This window comes from Oncorhynchus keta, chromosome 1 (assembly GCF_023373465.1).
Source record: "Oncorhynchus keta strain PuntledgeMale-10-30-2019 chromosome 1, Oket_V2, whole genome shotgun sequence".
NCBI lineage: Eukaryota > Metazoa > Chordata > Actinopteri > Salmoniformes > Salmonidae > Oncorhynchus > Oncorhynchus keta.
In genome coordinates, this window is record NC_068421.1 from 19,389,244 (window position 1) to 19,409,657 (window position 20,414).

Below are 20,414 nucleotides of genomic sequence, written 5' to 3' on the forward strand. Positions count from 1 at the left end.
AAACGTATATGGACTAGAAGATGACCGTTCTGCCAACTTTGTCTTAATTTCAGCCCTGAGTCAATAATAACACGTTGGTTAGTCAGAGCAGAGGAAAAGTGCTGTAGGCCTATTTAGCAGTGTGAGGAAACCATAGAAGGATTAGGATTGGGGAATGACTAGTTCCCCCCTGGCGGCCAAAGCCGTTTGATCTCCTATTCTAATATCTGCGTCGCTAATTGAGGATCGAGGGCGCCAAGTGTTTGATGACATTACTACAGCAGGCCATTAATAATGCACAATATTTAAAGATCACCTATTTCCGTCGCATTATGACAGATTATGGTAATTATTTTGTACAGCTGTTGCAGAATTTGGCTATAACGAGTGTACGGACCCTCCTTGCACCCAATTTTGTATTATTTTTTAAAGCATCAGGTAATTTCCTTGTAGTTGTAGACACCCTTCAAACTATTGCCATTGTATTTGTGTAATTGTATAATCCACCATCCGCGTAGACTACTTGTCGAACAAATAAGAGGACCACAATGGAAATGAATCTGTAGACTACTTGTGTTTTGTGTTACGTTAGCCTACTGTGTACTGCTATCTCAGCCAAGCCTAGACAATTGATTGAGTTTATTAAAATAGTTAGTTGGATCTCAGAGCTATTAATTGCAATATAGCCTTAATCTATTTTGTGCGTCTGGCTTCATGCTGCATCACTCCGCTGCACCGCGCAACAGGCCTTCTCTTGACTCAGGTGTTGTTACACAATACGGCCATTTGGTGCCGCTAGAACACAAATAAATCAGGTGTGTGTGTGTGTGTGTGTGTGTGTGTGTGTGTGTGTGTGTGTGTGTGTGTGTGTGTGTGTGTGTGTGTGTGTGTGTGTGTGTGTGTGTGTGTGTGTGTGTGAAAACTTCAGTTTTCTGCAAATTTGATGTTACGAAATCGAGACAGATCGCGCAACCGTGGGTGTAAGGTATTGGACAGGTAGGGTATCAGAGAAGGGTGAAGGGGTTATAGAGGAAAAATATACAACAAGCCGTCTACACTCAAAAAAATAGGGGTTCAACAAGGTTCTTGCAGGAACCTAACTGCCCAACTGAAGTATTTTTATTTGGATTTGAGAAGACAGCAGGTGCAGGCACTTAAATTGAGATATTTCCATTTTTCAGTTAAGGTAAGGTTTCTCCTTTTATGATCTAAAATGATATTGTTTTTGATGATACCATCTATCTTTTCATATTACTGCAAATTGTGGTCTTATTTCACACTTTCTCCCTATTAAAACATTCTGAAAATGTACACAAGTCAATGGATATTGTTTAACAGAGGTAAGAATATGTTAAAGAAATAGCTGCATTGGACACAGATGACTGAACTGCTGACTTATTTGTGTGTGTCTGCAGGTATTCTGACGAGGAGGCACACAATGGACACTGTCAAGTTGATAAGGCTAGTGGAACCTGCCTACCCATGTATCACCAGACTGGAAAAATGTGTCTCTGAATATGATTAAATATGTAATTGTAATACAATTGGTATTGGTTGTCTCATAAATCTATGCAGATCACATATATCATCTACAATTAATTTGAATGAATGGCTTCTCTAAAACCTTTTTACCACAAAAAAGCAAGATATGACTACTGTCGTACACGTTTTGTTAATCATCTGTATAATGATATATTTGTTATATTCAGACTTCACCCACCTCTGATGAATATAACAGGAAACCTGTTTGATCACCATGCACTGCAAAACCATTCTGGCTATGGATATCCTACAGAGGGCATCAACACGCCAGAGGATATATCTATTGGACTTGCGGCTGGGAGTGTGCCTCAACTTTATTTTTGTATTCTGCTTTGCCACTAAAATCATATTAGAAACTGAGTGGTTCGAGGCCTTAATGCTGTATACCACGGGTATGGCAAAACATTTATTTGTACTGCTCTAATTACAGCGGTGCTGTAAACACTTTAGTATTGGTATAACTTGCCACAGGTGGAATCTGAGTATGTACGCCTATTTTGACCGCTTTTAGCTCAATTCCACCGCACCACGTTGGCTGTCCATAATAACTGTGAGAGGTTTCACCTGGCTAAAGCTAGTGATTTTTAAAATAAACGATCGCAAACGTTTCCTCGCTTTCAGAGCGAGAAGGGCAGAGAGGTAGACCACCACAGCGCGATGTACGCTAGCCATGCACATGCTGCTGTTGTTTTCGTCATCCTGATACGTCTATTAGAACCCCTCCAACAAAGCTTTCCAAATGCCCCTGCAAATTGTGCGAGTATGTGAGTGAGAGAAAATTAGTAGGCCATATATTAGAGATACAGAGCGAAATACCATTACTGTGTCCTCCCTTCCTGCCATGCATGACTTCTCACATCAATACTTCTGTCCAATACACTATAGTATCACATATGGAGTTTCCTCATTACTCAGGCCTGATTAAGTCACAGACCCGAAGGTTGTGGAGCTTCACTGCGTTTTCTCATTTCCATCGAAACACCGCGCATTTATCTAGGTTATTTTTTACTTTTCACCCCTTTAGATCCCTGGTAGGAGCTGCACCTCATACGAACGCTTTCTGTGAAACGATAATGTCAGGCAGGCGCATTAGAAGAAGTGGGTACGTGGGTCAGCAGCAGCTCGAACGAGCTATATTTAGCGTCATGGTGGGCGTTTAAGAGAGAAGAGGACTGGAGATGTTACAATGCATGCAGGCCTACTTTTTTTTAATGCTTTGTGCGTCGTGTCACCTATATCCCATTGCCTAGTATAAGGCAAGGCTAAGTATGGTCTATAGGCTAAGCAATATGCAAAGCACATAACTTAGGTTACTGCCTTTCTAGGGAGTATTTCCTAGCCACAGGGCTTCTACATCTGCATTGCTCTCTGGGGTTTTAGGCACGGTTTCTGTATAAGCACTTTGTGACAACTGCTGTTGTAAAAATAGCTTTATAAGTAAATGTGATCGATTGATAGCCTGTCTATGTATGGTCTTGACCACCTGCCGACTGGCCGTAGCTATGTATTTAACTTTTCACACACTGAATAACCAAATAGGGGGGAGAGTGGTCCTTGTCCCTAAGATGTCGGCACAAATACGAGAATAACCAAAACGTACTCCTGATTTCGGATTCTTTCGTGAAATGCCTAAGTGTTGCATTTTGCCAGGCCGGCAATTATAAGCTTTCATCTTTAAAAGCTATGCTTGTAAAGTTTTAATCAGGCCTTGCATATTTAACTAGACCCTACCCACAGGAGGTGAGTTAGATCAGTTGAACAAATTGTAATAAGTTATCTCAGTGGGCTTTCATCGGCCCTCACTACAATCGCATCTGCTGAGAAATGCAACTTTGAATTGAGAACATAAATCCCGAACTATTTATTTCTCCACTTCTACACCCTCCCCTTTCTGAAATGCGCTGGTCCTTCCACGGTGACATCCTCCAATCAGATCTCTTTCTGCGTCCAGTAGAGCGAAAAGGGAGGTGGAAACTCGGCCTTGTGTATAAAGTCAGTTTTCGGATTTTTATACTAATGCAACCTGCAACGATTCTGCTAGCCAAGGCCAAGTGAGTAGGCTAGAGCTACACGAAGAACGCGGGGCGACCCCTTGCTGGTGTATGGATTTCACTGGCGTGTGACAACGAGGGGGGAACCTCCACCAGCGGAGCGTAAAAGCCAATGCTGCTGCCGCCACCTCGTAGCCCAAGCAGACGTGCGCTGTCCAGCCGCGGTGGTGCTGAAACACCAGCATCGATCCTTCCCTCAGTGACGTAGGGAGAGAGGGGTTCGGTTAGGCTACAAACAGGTAGAAAAATGTTGTAATAGTAAAACTGCACAAAGACTACACAGAAGCCATGATGAAAATGCAGAACTTGCAAGCAAGCAAAGCAGTAACAAGAAGCAAGTGAAAACGGGGACGAACGTGCTGGACTTTTCCCCGCCCTCGGCGTCACTCGAGGGGTCTGAGCAACACGCGGTATCCTTGCGGAACCCAGAGAAGACTCCCGGGAGAGAGAGACTTCAGATCTATAAGGTACGCTCAGGTCGTTTTTGCAGAAAGAAAACGGGTGTGGGTTAGGCTACTCGTCTAAGAAGCGAAAATGGGCTGTGTTGGTTCCAAAACGCCAGTTGGTAAGAGTTATTCAATTTTGTTGTGATCCTAAAAGCACGTCCCAGACAGCCTGATTTGTGCATACATCGAATTGTGTAAATTGGGCTGCTTGTGAAGTGTTGTGCACGGAAAATATAAGAGGTGCAATGAGTCGTTTGTGTATTGAACTAGACTGTAACCCTTGCTTTCATCTTTGAGATTAGAGATTTCTAGATTGACCAGAAATATGTTGACAATATTCAATCAGTTGAGAATAGGGAGGGACGGGAGCTTTCTTTTGGAGAAGCTGCAGCAGATGAGGATGGAGTGCTAGCATCAAGATGCCGCGAGAGCTGATCTCATATATTTTTGTTGGGCGCGCGAGGCAGGAGAGAGTGAAGTGCTTTTTCTGCTGTTAAAGGATGCGGAGCTGAAGGTTTTATGTTTGAATGACAAGACTCTTCCGGCCGGCACCATGGTTTTGACCGCATTGACCCAGTTTAGCTGGAAGGTAAGACAGCATATTGCTCTTATCTACGCTTTCTGTCGTGATGTTATCTGGGCTATTACAAGAGCTATTCTTACAGACATGGATTTATAGCCGCCATTCAGCATAACATCGTTGAATTGACTAAAGCTGTAATTAGTCATTTTTAAGAAATAGGGGGCTACCCTCGTTCGGAAACGCATAATTTGAATAAAATATATCACTGTGTTGGGACATAGGCTACATAGCCCACAGACTGATTTGCTATTTCCGATTGACGAGCTTCCTCGGTTGACACCGCAGTTGTCATGTTCTCCCGCTGGTTGTTTACAATATTCTGCCAGTCTGTCGGTCTCAGTCCGCCTAGTCGATGAAGCTCTACGTGCCTTCCCGTCTCCTCTTCAATGGTGTTTCCCACCGAACGATCCCTCGCTCCGTCCTGGGAATTAATTTGATGCGGCCTTGTAGAAGCGATAAATCACACGCTCTCCCCACATCCATCCATCAGTGCAAACAACCATGTAATCGCACACACAGCAAACGAAATACAATCTTTTTTAGCAATATAAACAAACCTGTGATGATCTATTTGATATGCATATAAATCTGGAAGACAGGCCCCCTAATTGCTTATCAATTATTTGCTCCTTCAGACCCTTGATAATGACTTGTAGGCTAATGTGCTTCCATCGCCAGAACGCCTATCAGCACTTGTCAGGACTGTGACATGTCAATGTAATCATATTGCTGTCCATACTACTGACTTAGATGGGCTGCTTCAAGCGTTCTGTCTTTGTAGCGTTCTGTGTCGTGCATGGCTGTCAGTGTCACCCCAGTAATAGCCTACAGAGTCCTGTCGTTGTTGTAGGCTACAAGACAAGACCCAGTTGTTTGCCCATTATAACTCTATGTAGATGACATCACCACGCAGCTCGCCTTGACATAATTATGTTGATTTCCTCTTAAGTCTTTCAGTGAGCCCGGAAGACAGGACGCGCACAGCCATGATCTATGTATTGTTTCCACGACAACGACAGAAAGCAAGACACCTAAAGCGTTATAGACACTTGCTCTTCAAGCAGATACATGTACATTTAAAATACACTGATATCTAAGGTTAGGTGGATAAAAAAGCATACATGAACTATAAAGGATATAGCATAGAGCAAATAAAAAAATGATGCAAATATGACGGATGTCCGCGAGCCTTTCATTTCCTGGTGATCCGCTCTCTTTTGATACACGCGGCCGCATAGACACGGTTGCACAACCTGAAGTCGTTAGCCCTTCAATTTGCCGATTGTAAGAAGACAATCGACAAAAATCCTACGCTATGCCTATAGGATTACAACGCCCCCCCGTAGTTTTCTCTAGGCTACATAGGCTTTTGAATCTGTTTTTATTTTATTTCGTCCTATTTTTTTTACAGATTGGTCCTCATTGCATTTCTCTGTGGACCAGGGACTTTATGGAATCATCGAGGTTGCCATGAGACACGATCACATATGGGATGCGGTATTGCCTTTGATTCATTTGTTTATTTAAGGTCTTATCATTAGGCTACATTAGGCCTACATGTTGTTTGTGTTGTGGGGCTACTACTGTGATTTAAAAAAAGGTCATAACCTGATCCATTTGTCATTCCAGAGGCAAGTGAAAATCATTGTTTACATGGCAGATATTAGACATCTAAATATTGCCATTTAGCTCGGCGGTAGTGCGGGTTGTAGGCTTTTTGTGTTTATGGGTTTGCTAATTCTCACCTACACGATCTCAGCATCAAGTCGATTCCGTCGTCATAGAAACGGTTAATGAGGTGTGTGTCTCTCTGTGTGTGATCCAGGGGGGTAACAGAGTGGGCATTACATGTCTCGTCTACCCCAAAGCAATCTGTATGTGTGAGTGTTGGAAATCAACACACATCAAAAGGGAGCCACCGGGTCAAATGACAAACCAACACCTTCCAAGCCCCTTCCATGAATCTAATTTACCAAACAGCGCGTGGATCCATCACCTCTCCGAACAATACTTTAATTAGCGAGCGAGCCATGGATTCCAAGATACAAAACACCCCGAGGCATTTGATCCCAACACATCCAATTAAATGGCAGATATTGAATCCTCCTGGCGCGAGCAACTTGAGCTCGTAAGTGATGAGGCCAGATATATTGGGCGTAATATCAGAGATGGGTGCGGCGACTAATCGAGCGAAGAAGAGTTCTTTTCACATGCTGTAACTAGAAACGGTTCTCTTGAGAGGAGAGCAAAGGAGAAGTTATCCTTTGACATTATAGACCCACTCTGATTACTGAAAGGAAATATCCAGTACAGACTGAGGTTTTTGTAATCAACTGATACTAAATGGCACTTGTCATTCATTATTGGCACTTGCATGGTTGATTATCTAGTCATGTTGCACTCATCCCCACAAGCCTATCCATTGAAAACAGCGATCACACTGCACTGGAGACTAGAAGCTGTCCAAGTGCTGAAACACCTATAGGGCATTTCCATGCTTAAGTTTTGCAATCTTGGTCCATCCTTCAGAGATAAGTTTAACAAATAGAATTAAATACAATATTTATCATTTATGTATTGAACGACTGGTGGAAACGATTACCGAAGGAGTACCGCCATTGTGCCAAGTGATGACGTAAGCGTCTAAGAAACAACAAGGCCAATTCGATCTATTTAGTTTTTGAAAGTTTTCCCACGTGCAAAAAAAAAACAAAAGCACGCGCACTGTATATTTCTAAGGATAATTGAAGTAAATACTATTTTTCGAAATTATTATTTTTAAAGAAATATAGTAGGTCTATTTCTCTGAATTGTTATTCAATTAAGTTTTTCGCGGTGCCAATTCCAGCCCGAGGGAGCTGGTTGAAGGGATGGTGGCATTTGAGCTCGCTCGAGCACGACGTGCCCATAGTCTTTTTTTTATCTTCCATTTGGGCCTATTGGTTAGTGCCTTGGCACTCATTCATAATGGAGGGCGGTTGAAATGCATGCAGCCAGGTATAGGGGTGTTTGGGTTGAACATAAAATGTGTATTTTGTCATAAAGAGATGGCAATTATATCTGCTTTATTTGCTTAGCAGGGATTGGCACTGGCCCCCTCTAACCTACACTGACCTCCTTGTAGCTTAGTCTGTGTTGCTTGCATGATGTGGCATGATGTGGCATGACTGCAAAGTGGATGTGCACGAGGACAGTCCCCTCCCATAGCCTCCCGTGGTATCTCACTTCAAGTGGACCCTGTCGTTTTCATTACTATTTTAAATCGGTTTTAACTGGGGTTAATAGTTGGCCTATTCTAAGGAACACTGCATTGAGATACCACATAGGGCCCGCAGATCATTCTAAACGCTACGGCTGGGTTAGCCCCCGCAGTGGATGCTTAGTCCCTCTCGAGGCAGGGTTGGCATGGTGATTTGCCGTTTACCTACGTTCTCTCCTTTCGACAGTGGCGGTCGACAGTCCTATGTTGCGCGTGGACTGGAGCGAAGCAAACTCTGTGTCTGACCTGGCGCTCTTGGGGAACACGCGGACCTGCTTGGCTCGCAGACACATTCGCCACGCGCCCCTAGAGACACTGGACCACTACGAGGTGCTGATTCTCAGTTTCACCCTTTTTTTTGTCTCGGTCCGCAGTTACTTGACACTTCAGCGTCCCCTGGCCCTGCCGCCCAGCTACAGCTATCATACACTGTGTATTCATGCGCGACCCTCTATCACAGGAGATGTTTTCACTGGAGGAATGCTTATTGATTAGGCATATACTGTTTACTCGATAATGCGCTGCATGAGGTGGAACATCATTTTCATCTCTGTTATAATGGGTGCGTTTACATCATATTCCATCAGACTAAAGCAGCACTTCTGAACGGAACATTTGTATCACCAATATGCTTATATGTTTTAACTACAGTAGCCTATTCGGAATAGAACTACAATTAGATAAACCCTAGTGTTGCTCGTTTATGTGTATATTTTGTCTAATGCAATGGGATCGCCGATAATAGACCGAAAGGGCACCCAAATAATCACAGCTGCCTAGCTCTGAATTGAGTTATCTTCGAAGTCAGTAGTAATTCGCGATGTGAAGCAGAAAATTATTTTCTCAACCTTTTCTGGTTTAATAATTACCTAATTAACTAAGCCGTCCAAGTCGTTAACGAGTGATTCCGCTTTGGGTTTCTTCATTTTGGTTTTCATTAAATGTTCACCAGTTAGTTTTCTAATTATTATATGAAGTCATTCAAAGTAATTAGCAATTAATTTTTAATTCAGCTTTCAAATGGGAATCTCAGTGGCACTGAAAGTAATGCCTTTTTGCCTTGGCCTAAATGCAATTAAACAGCTCTACTAAGGAGATTTGGACGGTTGGGTCGGCAGCGGCTCCGCGGCCAACGCTGCAGTCTCATTTACTGTGTAGGCTCAGCACTTCTGACTGACTGCCTGGCTTTTCTGACTGACTGCCTGGCTTTGTACCCGGAGGTTGGTCGCAGTGCCACGTTGACATTGGGTTGACTTGATTGTTCCTTTCGGAGTAGCTCTCTGTCACGATTTATAAATATTATTACTGAATGGCACAATTGTATAATGATTAGGCTATATCTAAAAAAATTCAGCTATAGGCCTATCCAGAGGTGGAAACAATTCTGCAATGAACCGGCTCACAGATTGTATATGCCTATTTAATTGTGTCCATATTATCTCTCGCTATTGACAGTCTTCTGCAGGCTATGGAGAAGTAAATAGAAGTTAGAAGGTTGCTGGAATAATTCACTCAAAGCTAATAATGAATCCGTCTAATCTCATCGATCAGTGCACACCATTTAGACGTCGCAATGAGCCAGCGCGTGGCTGCAGGAACGAGGAGATGATTAGCACCGCCAAAACATTCCCCTCTCGTCTCTCCTATTTTCATGGCTCTATTGAATATCTCGGAGCTGGGATAGAACGGCAAGGGCCATTATGCGTGTTTTCCGCTTGGTGACCCTTCAGGCACTGTCGCAGATCGGTGCATGCATACCGGTTGCCAGACTGATGCTCCGCGAGTGCACGTGTGTCGGCTCGTCCTCTCTCCACGTTCAACAAGCTATATAGACGACGCATCTGTTTGTAGACCAGACAGTGTCGCCTCTGAAACCTATAGAAAGCATTTGAGGCTTTGGGCTTCCAGAGGAACATATGAACGTATAGCTAGATTAAGACAATGAGTAAAATACAAAGGGTTGCAGCAGAAATTAAACGGTATTGTGGCTATCCGTGGTGCATGTGACGTAATCTATAGCAATTGTCCTTTGGTAGAAAGTTGATTAACGGAAAACCGTTTTCGAAGCACATGCATAGGGTCACGAGGAGGCGAGGACACCACATAAGCATTGGTGTGGCATGTTAGATAAGAAGGAATCGATGTTCATCCTATGTTCCATGGAGAAGCTGCTCTTCTGCGAGAAAATAAGGGGCGTTGTCACGGATGAAGGAACACTGGTATGACATTTCACTGATGTCAATGATTTTGTAGCTAAGGATGCTTTCTTGCATGCAATATTTGCGTGTGTGTATGTGGGTGTATTTGTGCGTGCAGCCAGTCTGCGCGCGTGCGTTTGTTTTTGTTATATCATGTTACAGCATAGCCTACTTGCGGAAATGCCTCATATTCAGCGTATTCAATTCAAAGGAACTGGAGCAGAGCTGCCCAGTGCTGGAAAGCCTGTGGTAGGGCATTGCTGTGTCTCCCTGTCGCTATATTCACGTCACTCTGGCACCTGGTGTTTTGCAACCTATTCCTCTTCACCCGTCTGTGTTGGGATGAATGCCGCCGAGTAGGGGAGAGTGGGTGAAGAGGTAGAGTGGGTGACGGTGGTGTAAACTGTAGTGGCTCCCGGGGTCTTGTGAAACGCGATGGCATGCCATACATATCTCTCAGATTGTCTTCAGTGATCTGGGAGCTCGTCTTTCTCGTTCTCTCTCCTTTGCGGCGCTCAATAGTGGTTGATATAATCGCCAGCGCGTGAACATCTGAGCTCGCGGGGCCGCTGCCTCAGGTCTGTTTCTAAAATTGTCAGTATTTAGAGCGCTCCAAGAACTGTCATTGTGTTCTGCTTCTGTTGCTAATGATTCTACCGTCATGAATTAGCAATGCACAAGCTTGCCATGGGATCAGCTAGCTGTCGACATAAACACGCGGACCAAGCGTGGCTATAAAAAGCGATGGCGAACAAAAGCGCGTGTCAACACCAGATGCAAAGTCTGTGGTGTGACTTTACAGGACGAGCAGACCATCAGTAGCGGTGCGTGGGTAAAATCACTTGGGAAGCCAAGCCAGTAAAAAAAGCCATATTGCAATCTATGTGTTGTGATAATAGCATTGCTTTTTCTATAACCTTTAAGTTTATATGCCTTGAGACCGTGATATATAGGCCTAAAGCTGAGACAGGATGACACAGTGGCAGAATAAATTCAACCACACCTTTGTTCCATTACAAAACGGGAGAGCAACCTCTGTCTGGTGAAGCCCACAAAGCATATTGCATGTAATGGTTACATGACCTACAGCGTAGTCAAGCAAGTTAATGTTTCCGACATTTTCGGACTACTAAACAACTATTGATTTAGAACCACTGAGAGTTATCGCAAGTCACAAAGAAAACAGGAGCTGCCTCCACTTCAACTTTTTCAACAGCACCATTTCGTCTTCAACATTTCAATCAAATCACCTATGCTTAGTCTAATACAGTGACAACTAAAATATACCAAAAAGTATTTAGTCCAATCAATGTAAGCTAAGTATGACTAACTTCCTTTCATATGCAACGTTAGCTAGTTAATATTAGTCATCTACATCTAGCTACACACCCATGGCTAATATAGGAAAGGGACAATTATTTATAGCCAGCCAGCCACCGGAGGAGAACACAATAACATGTAACAATTTAAGTTGTTTCTGTTAATGACATATTTCTCTTGATGTGCTGTGATAGGAGTGACACCAAATCCATACTGGCTTCCCTTTATATATTTTTTTGGTGCGCCAGGACCATTCACAGTTGAGTTCACTCAGTTTAGCTCCATGTGGATTGGCTATTATTTTATTATTATTTTCATCAAGGGAGGCCAAATGCTCTCTGGATTGCATCCCATGCATTCAGTGCTACAGGCGGCAACCATGTTAATGGCCAGACAGCATCAGATACTGTAGATGGCCTAGTCATGGAGACAGAGGGGTGCTGTTTCGCTCACCCGGATGATTTCTCTGGTGAAATACATTCAGCGTCTTGCGAATTGAAGGGAAATTATGAAAACACATGGAGACAAAATATACATTATTTAATCTTTGTACCTTTTTATCTTGGTTCATTTTTTGGGGAAGCCTGACTTCCCTTGGCATCCCTGAATATATGCCACTGCAGACCATACCACGGGAGTAGCATAATATCTACATTTCATAGTTATTATACCCATTCCTAAAGCATTTAATCCCTCTGTGCTGAGTGACTACTGCCCCGTCGCCTTGACATCCTTAGTAATGAAATGCAGTGAGAAAATGATGAAAAGTCATATTCTCAGCGTCACCATTTCAATATCAGCCCAGCAGAGGAGTTGATGATGCCATTCTTACTCTCCTCAACATGGTCTACAGACATCTAGAGGGTGCCAAATCCCATGTCAGGCTTTTGTGGCTGCTGGATTTCCTGAGCCAACGGTCACAGCGTGCCAAAATAGGTCCCCACGTGTCGGACATACGCAACACCAACACAGGCTCTCCTCAGGGATGTGTTTTGTCCCCACTCCTGTACATCTTGTACACTAATAGTTGTACTAGTTCCCATCCTGACAGACACCTCGTTAAGTTCTCTGCTGACACTGCCTTGATCAGCCTGTTGCATGATGAAGAGGAACACCATGGCCCGGTCCTAGATGACTTTGTAGAGTGGTGTGACGAATCACACTTGGTCCTCAATGCCAATAAGACCAAAGAGATGTGCATAGACTTCAGGAAGTGTACAACACCTACCTCTGCAACATCTATCAGAGGTCAGGACATAGAGATTGTAGAGGAATACAAATATCTTGGTGTCCTCTTGGACAATACGTTTCAGTGGAGTAAATGTACAGACCTGATCGACAAAAAGAGTCAAGAGACTGTACTTTCTCAAAATCATGGGATCTTTTCATGTTAATTGTACTATACGGACTCTGTTTTACAAATGTTTCATTGAGAGTATTTTAACTTTTTGTATTGTTTGTTAGTTTGGCAATGCCACTGTCAGCCAGAGAAATATGCTGAGAATAATTATCACCACAGCAAGCAAGGTACTGGGAGTCAAACAGACAAGCCTGGATGAGATCTTTAAGCCACCCCCTGTATCCAGACTTTGAACTACTCCCCTCTGGGCGCAGGTATAGGGCATCCCTCGGCAGGAAAAACACAACTAGACAGTCACTTGTGCCAGGTGTGATATCCCTCCTAAATAGCTTGGGCTCATGTTCCTATCCACCCAGTAAGATCAGCAGGCTAATGTTCCTATCCACCCAGTAAGGCCAGCAGGCTAATGTTCCTATCCACCCAGTAAGATCAGCAGGCTAATGTACCTATCCACCCAGTAAGGCCAGCAGGCTAATGTTCCTATCCACCCAGTAAGGCCAGCAGGCTAATGTTCCTATCCACCCAGTAAGGCCAGCAGGCTAATGTTCCTATCCACCCAGTAAGGCCAGCAGGCTAATGTTCCTATCCACCCAGTAAGGCCAGCAGGCTAATGTTGCTATCCACCCAGTAAGGCCAGCAGGCTAATGTTCCTATCCACCCAGTAAGGTCAAAGGATGGACAGACCAGACCAAGGGAGTAGAGTAGAGAAGATGGACAGACCAGATCAAGGGAGTAGAGTAGAGAGGATGGACAGACCAGACCAGACCAAGGGGGTAGAGTAGAGAGGATGGACAGACCAGATCAGACCAAGGGGGTAGAGTAGAGTGGATGGACCGACCAGTTCAAGGGGGTAGAGTAGAGAGGATGGACAGACCAGTTCAAGGGGGTAGAGTAGAGAGGATGGACAGACCAGACCAAGGGGGTAGAGTAGAGTGGATGGACAGACCAGTTCAAGCGGGTAGAGTAGAGAGGATGGACAGACCAGTTCAAGGGGGTAGAGTAGAGAGGATGGACAGACCAGACCAGACCAAGGGGGTAGAGTAGAGTGGATGGACAGACCAGTTCAAGGGGGTAGAGTAGAGAGTATGGACAGACCAGTTCAAGGGGGTAGAGTAGAGAGGATGGACAGACCAGACCAGACCAAGGGGGTAGAGTGGATGGACAGACCAGTTCAAGGGGGTAGAGTAGAGTGGAAGGACAGACCAGACCAGACCAAGGGGGTAGAGTGGATGGACAGACCAGTTCAAGGGGGTAGAGTAGAGTGGAAGGACAGACCAGACCAAGGGGGTAGAGTAGAGTGGATGGACAGACCAGTTCAAGGGGGTAGAGTAGAGTGGAAGGACAGACCAGACCAAGGGGGTAGAGTAGAGAGGATGGACAGACCAGACCAGGGGGTAGAGTAGAGTGGATGGACAGACCAGTTCAAGGGGGTAGAGTAGAGTGGAAGGACAGACCAGACCAAGGGGGTAGAGTAGAGTGGACGGACAGACCAGTTCAAGGGGGTAGAGTAGAGAGGATGGACAGACCAGACCAGACCAAGGGGGTAGAGTAGAGTGGATGGACCGACCAGTTCAAGGGGGTAGAGTAGAGTGGATGGACAGACCAGTTCAAGGGGGTAGAGTAGAGAGAATGGACAGACCAGACCAGTTCAAGGGGGTAGAGTAGAGAGGATGGACAGACCAGTTCAAGGGGGTAGAGTAGAGAGGATGGACAGACCAGTTCAAGGGGGTAGAGTAGAGAGGATGGACAGACCAGACCAGACCAAGGGGGTAGAGTGGATGGACAGACCAGTTCAAGGGGGTAGAGTAGAGTGGAAGGACAGACCAGACCAAGGGGGTAGAGTAGAGTGGATGGACAGACCAGTTCAAGGGGGTAGAGTAGAGTGGATGGACAGACCAGTTCAAGGGGGTAGAGTGGAAGGACAGACCAGACCAAGGGGGTAGAGTAGAGTGGAAGGACAGACCAGACCAAGGGGGTAGAGTAGAGTGGATGGACAGACCAGACCAAGGGGGTAGAGTATAGAGTGGATGGACAAACCAGACCAAGGGGGTAGAGTAGAGTGGATGGACAGACCAGTTCAAGGGGGTAGAGTAGAGTGGAAGGACAGACCAGACCAAGGGGGTATAGTAGAGTGGATGGACAGACCAGACCAAGGGGGTAGAGTAGAGTAGAGTAGAGTGGATGGACAGACCAGACCAAGGGGGTAGAGTAGAGAGGATGGACAGACCAGACCAAGGGGGTAGAGTAGAGAGGATGGACAGACCAGACCAGACCAAGCAGGTAGAGTAGAGAGGATGGACAGACCAGACCAGACCAAGCGGGTAGAGTAGAGAGGATGGACAGACCAGACCAAGGGGGTAGAGTAGAGAGGATGGACAGACCAGACCAGACCAAGGGGGTAGAGTAGAGAGGATGGACAGACCAGACCAGACAAAGGGGGTAGAGTAGAGAGGATGGACAGACCAGACCAAGGGGGTAGAGTAGAGAGGATGGACAGACCAGACCAAGGGGGTAGAGTAGAGAGGATGGACAGACCAGACCAAGGGGGTAGAGTAGAGAGGATGGACAGACCAGACCAAGGGGGTAGAGTAGAGAGGATGGACAGACCAGAACAAGGGGTAGAGTAGAGAGGATGGACAGACCAGACCAAGGGGGTAGAGTAGAGAGGATGGACAGACCAGACCAAGGGGGTAGAGTAGAGAGGATGGACAGACCAGACCAAGGGGGTAGAGTAGAGAGGATGGACAGACCAGACCAAGGGGGTAGAGTAGAGAGGATGGACAGACCAGACCAAGGGGGTAGAGTAGAGAGGATGGACAGACCAGACCAAGGGGGTAGAGTAGAGAGGATGGACAGACCAGACCAAGGGGGTAGAGTAGAGAGGATGGACAGACCAGACCAAGGGGGTAGAGTAGAGAGGATGGACAGACCAGACCAAGGGGGTAGAGTAGAGCGTAGGGGGGTTGTTCTATATTGTCGTCATAATAATCTTGTAATGGCCCTTCATATCTTTCATGCAGTGTGCATGTGAGTGTAAAAGCAATGCAAACAGAGGTATTTTCTCTGCCTTGAAAACATGAGTGCTCTTTTAGATCAGTTTGAAAGGATTTCTTGGTAGTCATAGCATGTACAGTATATCTGTATAATAGCCTCCACTGCTTGTCATCATTAATGTAGTGTATGAGTCATCCTTTACTGATGGTTGTTTTTTCCTTCACAGGTAAATGTTGAAGACACCGTTGAAATGTTACCAAAATCGAGAAGAGCACTTACCATTCAAGAGATTGCGGCGTTAGCCAGATCTTCATTACATGGTAAATACGAGATTGTGTGTGTGTGTGCGCACACACACACAAAACAAATCCTGCATGCTATACTCTTTACACTTTACATGTATGTGACCTTTGCCCTCTATTCTTTGAAATCTAGGCATCTCCCAGGCGATGAAGGACCATGTGACACGGCCCACAGGCATGGCCCAGGGCAGGGTGGCCCACCTGATAGAGTGGAAGGGCTGGTGTAAGCCCACTGACACCCCCGCAGCTCTTGAGTCTGACTTCAACAACTACTCTGACCTCACCGAGGGAGAACAGGAGGCCCGCTTCGCTGCAGGTCAGTAGGCCTACTCAGTTTATCATTACAATCATTTAGTTTTACTTTAACAGGTAAGTTGACTTAGAATGTTTCTCTTTCCCTCCTTTTTTTGTCACCTTCTTTCTATGCCACTCTTTTGTCCTCTGTCCCTGTCTGCCTCCCTCTTTGTCTCTTTCACTCTCTTCCTCTCTCTTTTGCATTGTGTCAACCTGTCTCTCTATCCATTGTCTAGGTCCCCCGTTCTCTCTCTCTCTCTCTCTCTCTCTCTCTCTCTCTCTCTCTCTCTCTCTCTCTCTCTCTCTCTCTCTCTCTCTCTCTCCCCTCCCCCCCTGCAGTGCAACCTCTCAAGGTTAATTTGCACAGTAAGGTTCTGCTCCTGGCTAGTGACGGTGTGACTGAGCACTTTTCTCTGTGCCTCTCATCTCCTTTCATTTTTTTAAACTTTACTCTTTTTTTCCCTCTCCTCTGACCATCACCCAATATGCCCCATTTACACACATACTGTACAGGCATGCAAACACTTCTACCCCCTTCTGATCCTACCATCACATCCAGCTGACCCCAGGGTTATTTCACTTGTCCTTCACTTCCTCTTACATCTTCACTCTACCCCTGTCCACTTTATCAGGACTCTGGTCAAAGTGCTGACATGCTTCCTCATCTACGTCACTGGCTCTCTTTGAATATTATCTGGGCATGGGGGACTTTGCAGGTTGTGTGAAAAACAGTGAATGTAATGTAGCTGTGTATGTATATGGGAGAGTGTAATTGTGACTGTTTGGTCGAAGTGATTCAGTTTAAATTATGGGAGAGGGTACAATGGTAAATGTGTTGGAATGTTTTTGACTATGTCTGCACTGTATATTGTGTGTGTGTGTTTCAGGATAGACTAAGGGGGTTGTGTCCAGGTGGGGTTGTGCTATTGATGGACCAGCTCGTGCCAACACACACATATCTCCATCTACATTTACGCACACACACAATCCTGGATAGTGGTTATCCCCTGCAGGAGTCTGGCTCTCAGTCCTGACCGATACTAAGAGGAGCTTATTTCAGTGTGTATAGAAGAATGTACTGTGTGTGTGTGTGTGTACAGGGCTACAGTTTCATGGGGTAGAGGCCATCAAAGTGTTCTGGGAGTGTGCTGGTCTAAACAGGTCTGGGAGAGGAGCCAATCTCTGCAGGACCATAGCATACACATGCTTGCGCGTGCGCACACACACACACGCAGAATGGATGTAAGCCTTGTGCATAAGATGGCGAAAGAGAATGAGAAACAAATCAAATCATATGTTATTTGTCACGTGCTGACTGAGAAATGCTTAGTCATAAGCCCTTAACCAACAATGCAGTTCAAGAAATTGATTTAAGAAAATATTTACTAAATAAACTAAAGTAAAAAATGCAATAAAAAGTAACACAATAAGATTACATAACAATAACGAATCTATATACAGTGGGTACCTGTACCGAGACCAATGTGCGGGGCACAGGTTTGTCGAGGTCATTTGTACATGTAGGTAGGGGTAAAATGACTATGCGTATATAAAAAAAACAGCGAGTAGCAGCAGTGTAAAAATGGGGGAATCAGGTTAGTCGAGGTCATTTGTACATGTAGGAAGGGTTAAAGTGACTATGCGTAGATAAACCATAGCAAGTAGCAGCAGTGTGAAAACGGGGGGGTGTCAGTGTAAATCGTCCTGGTGGCCATTTGATTAATTGTTCAGCAGTCTTATGGCTTGGTGGTAGAAGCTGTTAAGGAGCTTTTTGGACCTAGACTTGGCTCTCCTGTACTGATTGCCGTGCAGTAGCAGAGAGAACAGTCTATGACTTGGGTGACTGGAGTCTTTTACAATTTTTTGGGCCTTCCTCTGACACTGTCTAGTGTATAGGTCCTGGATGTTAGGAAGCTTGGCTCCAGTGATATACAGGCAGATGCCAAGCAGGTGCCATACCAGGCGGTGAAACAACCGGTAAGGATGCTCTCGATGATGCAGCTGTAGAGCTTTTTGAGGATTTGGTGTTGTCTTGCCCTCTTCATTACTGTCTTGGTGTGTTTGAACCATTTTATAGTTTGTTGGTGATGTGGACACCAAGGAACTTGAAACTCTCAACCGCTCCACTTCAGCCTTGTCAATGTTAATTGGGACCTGTTTGGCCCTCCTTTTCCTGTAGTCCACGATCATCTGCATTGTCTTGCTCACGTCGAGGGAGAGGTTGTTGTCCTGGCACCACACTGCCAGGTCTCTGACCTCCTCCCTATAGGCTGTCTAGTCATTGTTGGTGATCAGGCCTACCACTGTTGTATCGTCAGCAAACTTAATGATGGTGTTTTCGTGGTGAGGTTTGTGAGCACTACGGTGTTGAATGCTGAGCTGTAGTCAATGAACAGCATCCTCAGATAGGTGTTCCTTTTGTCCAGGTGGGAAAAGGTAGTGTGGAGTGTGATTGAGATTGCGTCATTTGTAAATCTGTTGGGGCGGTATGCGAATTGGAGTGGGTCTAGGGTTTCCGGGATGATGGTGGTGATGTGAGTAATGACCATCCTTTCAAAGCACTTCATGGCTACCGATGTGAGTGCTACAGGACGGTAGTCATTTAGGCAGGTTACCTTCGCATTCTTGAGCACAGGAACTATGGTGGTCTGCTTGAAACATGTAGGTATTACAGACTCGGGAGAGGTTGAAAATGTCATTGAAGACACTTGCAAGGTGGTCCTCGCATGCTCTGAGTACCTGTCCTGGTAGTCTGTCTGGCCCTGCAGCCCTGTGAATGTGACCTGTTTAAAGGTCTTACTCACATCGGCTACGGAAAGCTTGATCACACAGTCGTCCAGGAACAGCTGGTGCTCTCATGCATGCTTCAGTGTTGCTTGCCTTGAATAGAGCATAAAAGGCATTTAGTTCGTCTGGTAGGCTCGCGTCACTGGGCAGCTCGCGGCTGGATTTCTCTTTGTAGTACATAATAGTTTGCAAGCCCTGCCAGATCCGACGAGCGTCGTAGTCGGTGTAGTAGGATTCATTCTTAGTCCTGTATTGCTGCTTTGCCTGTTTGATGGTTCATCCGAGGGCATAACGGGATTTCTTATAAGTGTCCGGATTAGTGTCCTGCTCCTTGAAAGCGGCAGCTCCAGCCTGTAACTCAGTGCGGATGTTCCCTGTAATCCACAGCTTCTGGTTTTGATATGTACGTATGGTCACTGTGGGGGCGATATTGTCGATGCACTTATTGATGAAGCTGGGGACTGGGGTGGTAACCTCCTCAATGCCATTGGATGAGTCACGGAACATATTCCAGTCTGTGCTATCAAAACAGTCCTGTAGCGTAGCATCTGCTTCATCTGACCATTTCTATATTGAGCGTGTCACTGCTACCTCCTGCTTTAGTTTTTGCTTGTAAACAGGAATCAGGAGGATATAATTATGGTCAGATTTGCCAAATGGATGTTGAGGGAGAGTTTTGTATGCATCTCTTTGTGTGAAGTAAAGGTGGTCTAGAGTTTTTTTTCCCCCTCTGGTTTCACATGTGACATGCTGGTAGAAACGAGTTAAAACAGATTTAAGTTTGCCTGCATTAAAATCCCCATCCACTAGGAGCGCTGCTTCTGAATGAGCATTTTCTTGTTTGCTTATGGCCTTATACAGCTCGTTGAGTGAGGTCTTAGTGCCAGCATCGGTTTGTGGTGGTAAATAGATGACTACGAATAATATAGATGAGAACTCTCTTGGTAGATAGTGTGGTCCACAGCTTATCATGAGGCACTCTACCTCAGGCTAGAAATACCTAGAGAATTATTTTATGTTAGACATCGCACCCCAGCTGTTATTGACAAATAGACAGACACCCCCGCCCCTCGTCTTACCAGACGCAGCTACTCTGCCCTGCCGATGCACAGAAAAGCCAGCCAGCTCTATATTATCTGTGTCGTCGTTCAGCCGGTGAAACACAAGATATTACAGTTTTTCAGTTTTTCCTTCACGTTGGACTCATTAAAACATTTGTCCAGTTCGAGGTGAGTAGTTTCTGTTCTGATATCCATAAGCTCTTCTCGGTCATAAGAGATAGTAGCAGCAACTTTATGT

General features: G+C 45.2%; 1 protein-coding gene across 8 annotated transcripts in view; it reads left to right on the top strand.

The window, feature by feature from the left end:
• The first annotated feature begins 3,775 nt into the window (after nt 1–3,775).
• Nucleotides 3,776–20,414, top strand: part of LOC118374574 (protein FAM131A-like) — a 32,594-nt gene continuing 15,955 nt past the window's right edge. The window contains exons 1-5 of one of the 8 annotated variants that reach the window (XM_052516999.1): nt 3,927–4,039; nt 6,013–6,098; nt 8,048–8,190; nt 15,959–16,052; nt 16,168–16,350. In XM_052516999.1, coding sequence (XP_052372959.1) covers nt 6,089–6,098; nt 8,048–8,190; nt 15,959–16,052; nt 16,168–16,350 — 430 coding nt within the window. In that variant the 5' untranslated portion in view covers nt 3,927–4,039; nt 6,013–6,088. Of the gene's footprint in view, nt 4,138–4,394; nt 4,608–6,012; nt 6,099–8,047; nt 8,191–15,958; nt 16,053–16,167; nt 16,351–20,414 lie in introns of those variants that run through there. The other 7 variants (XM_052516913.1, XM_052517032.1, XM_052517160.1 and 4 more) reach the window with 7 other exon arrangements.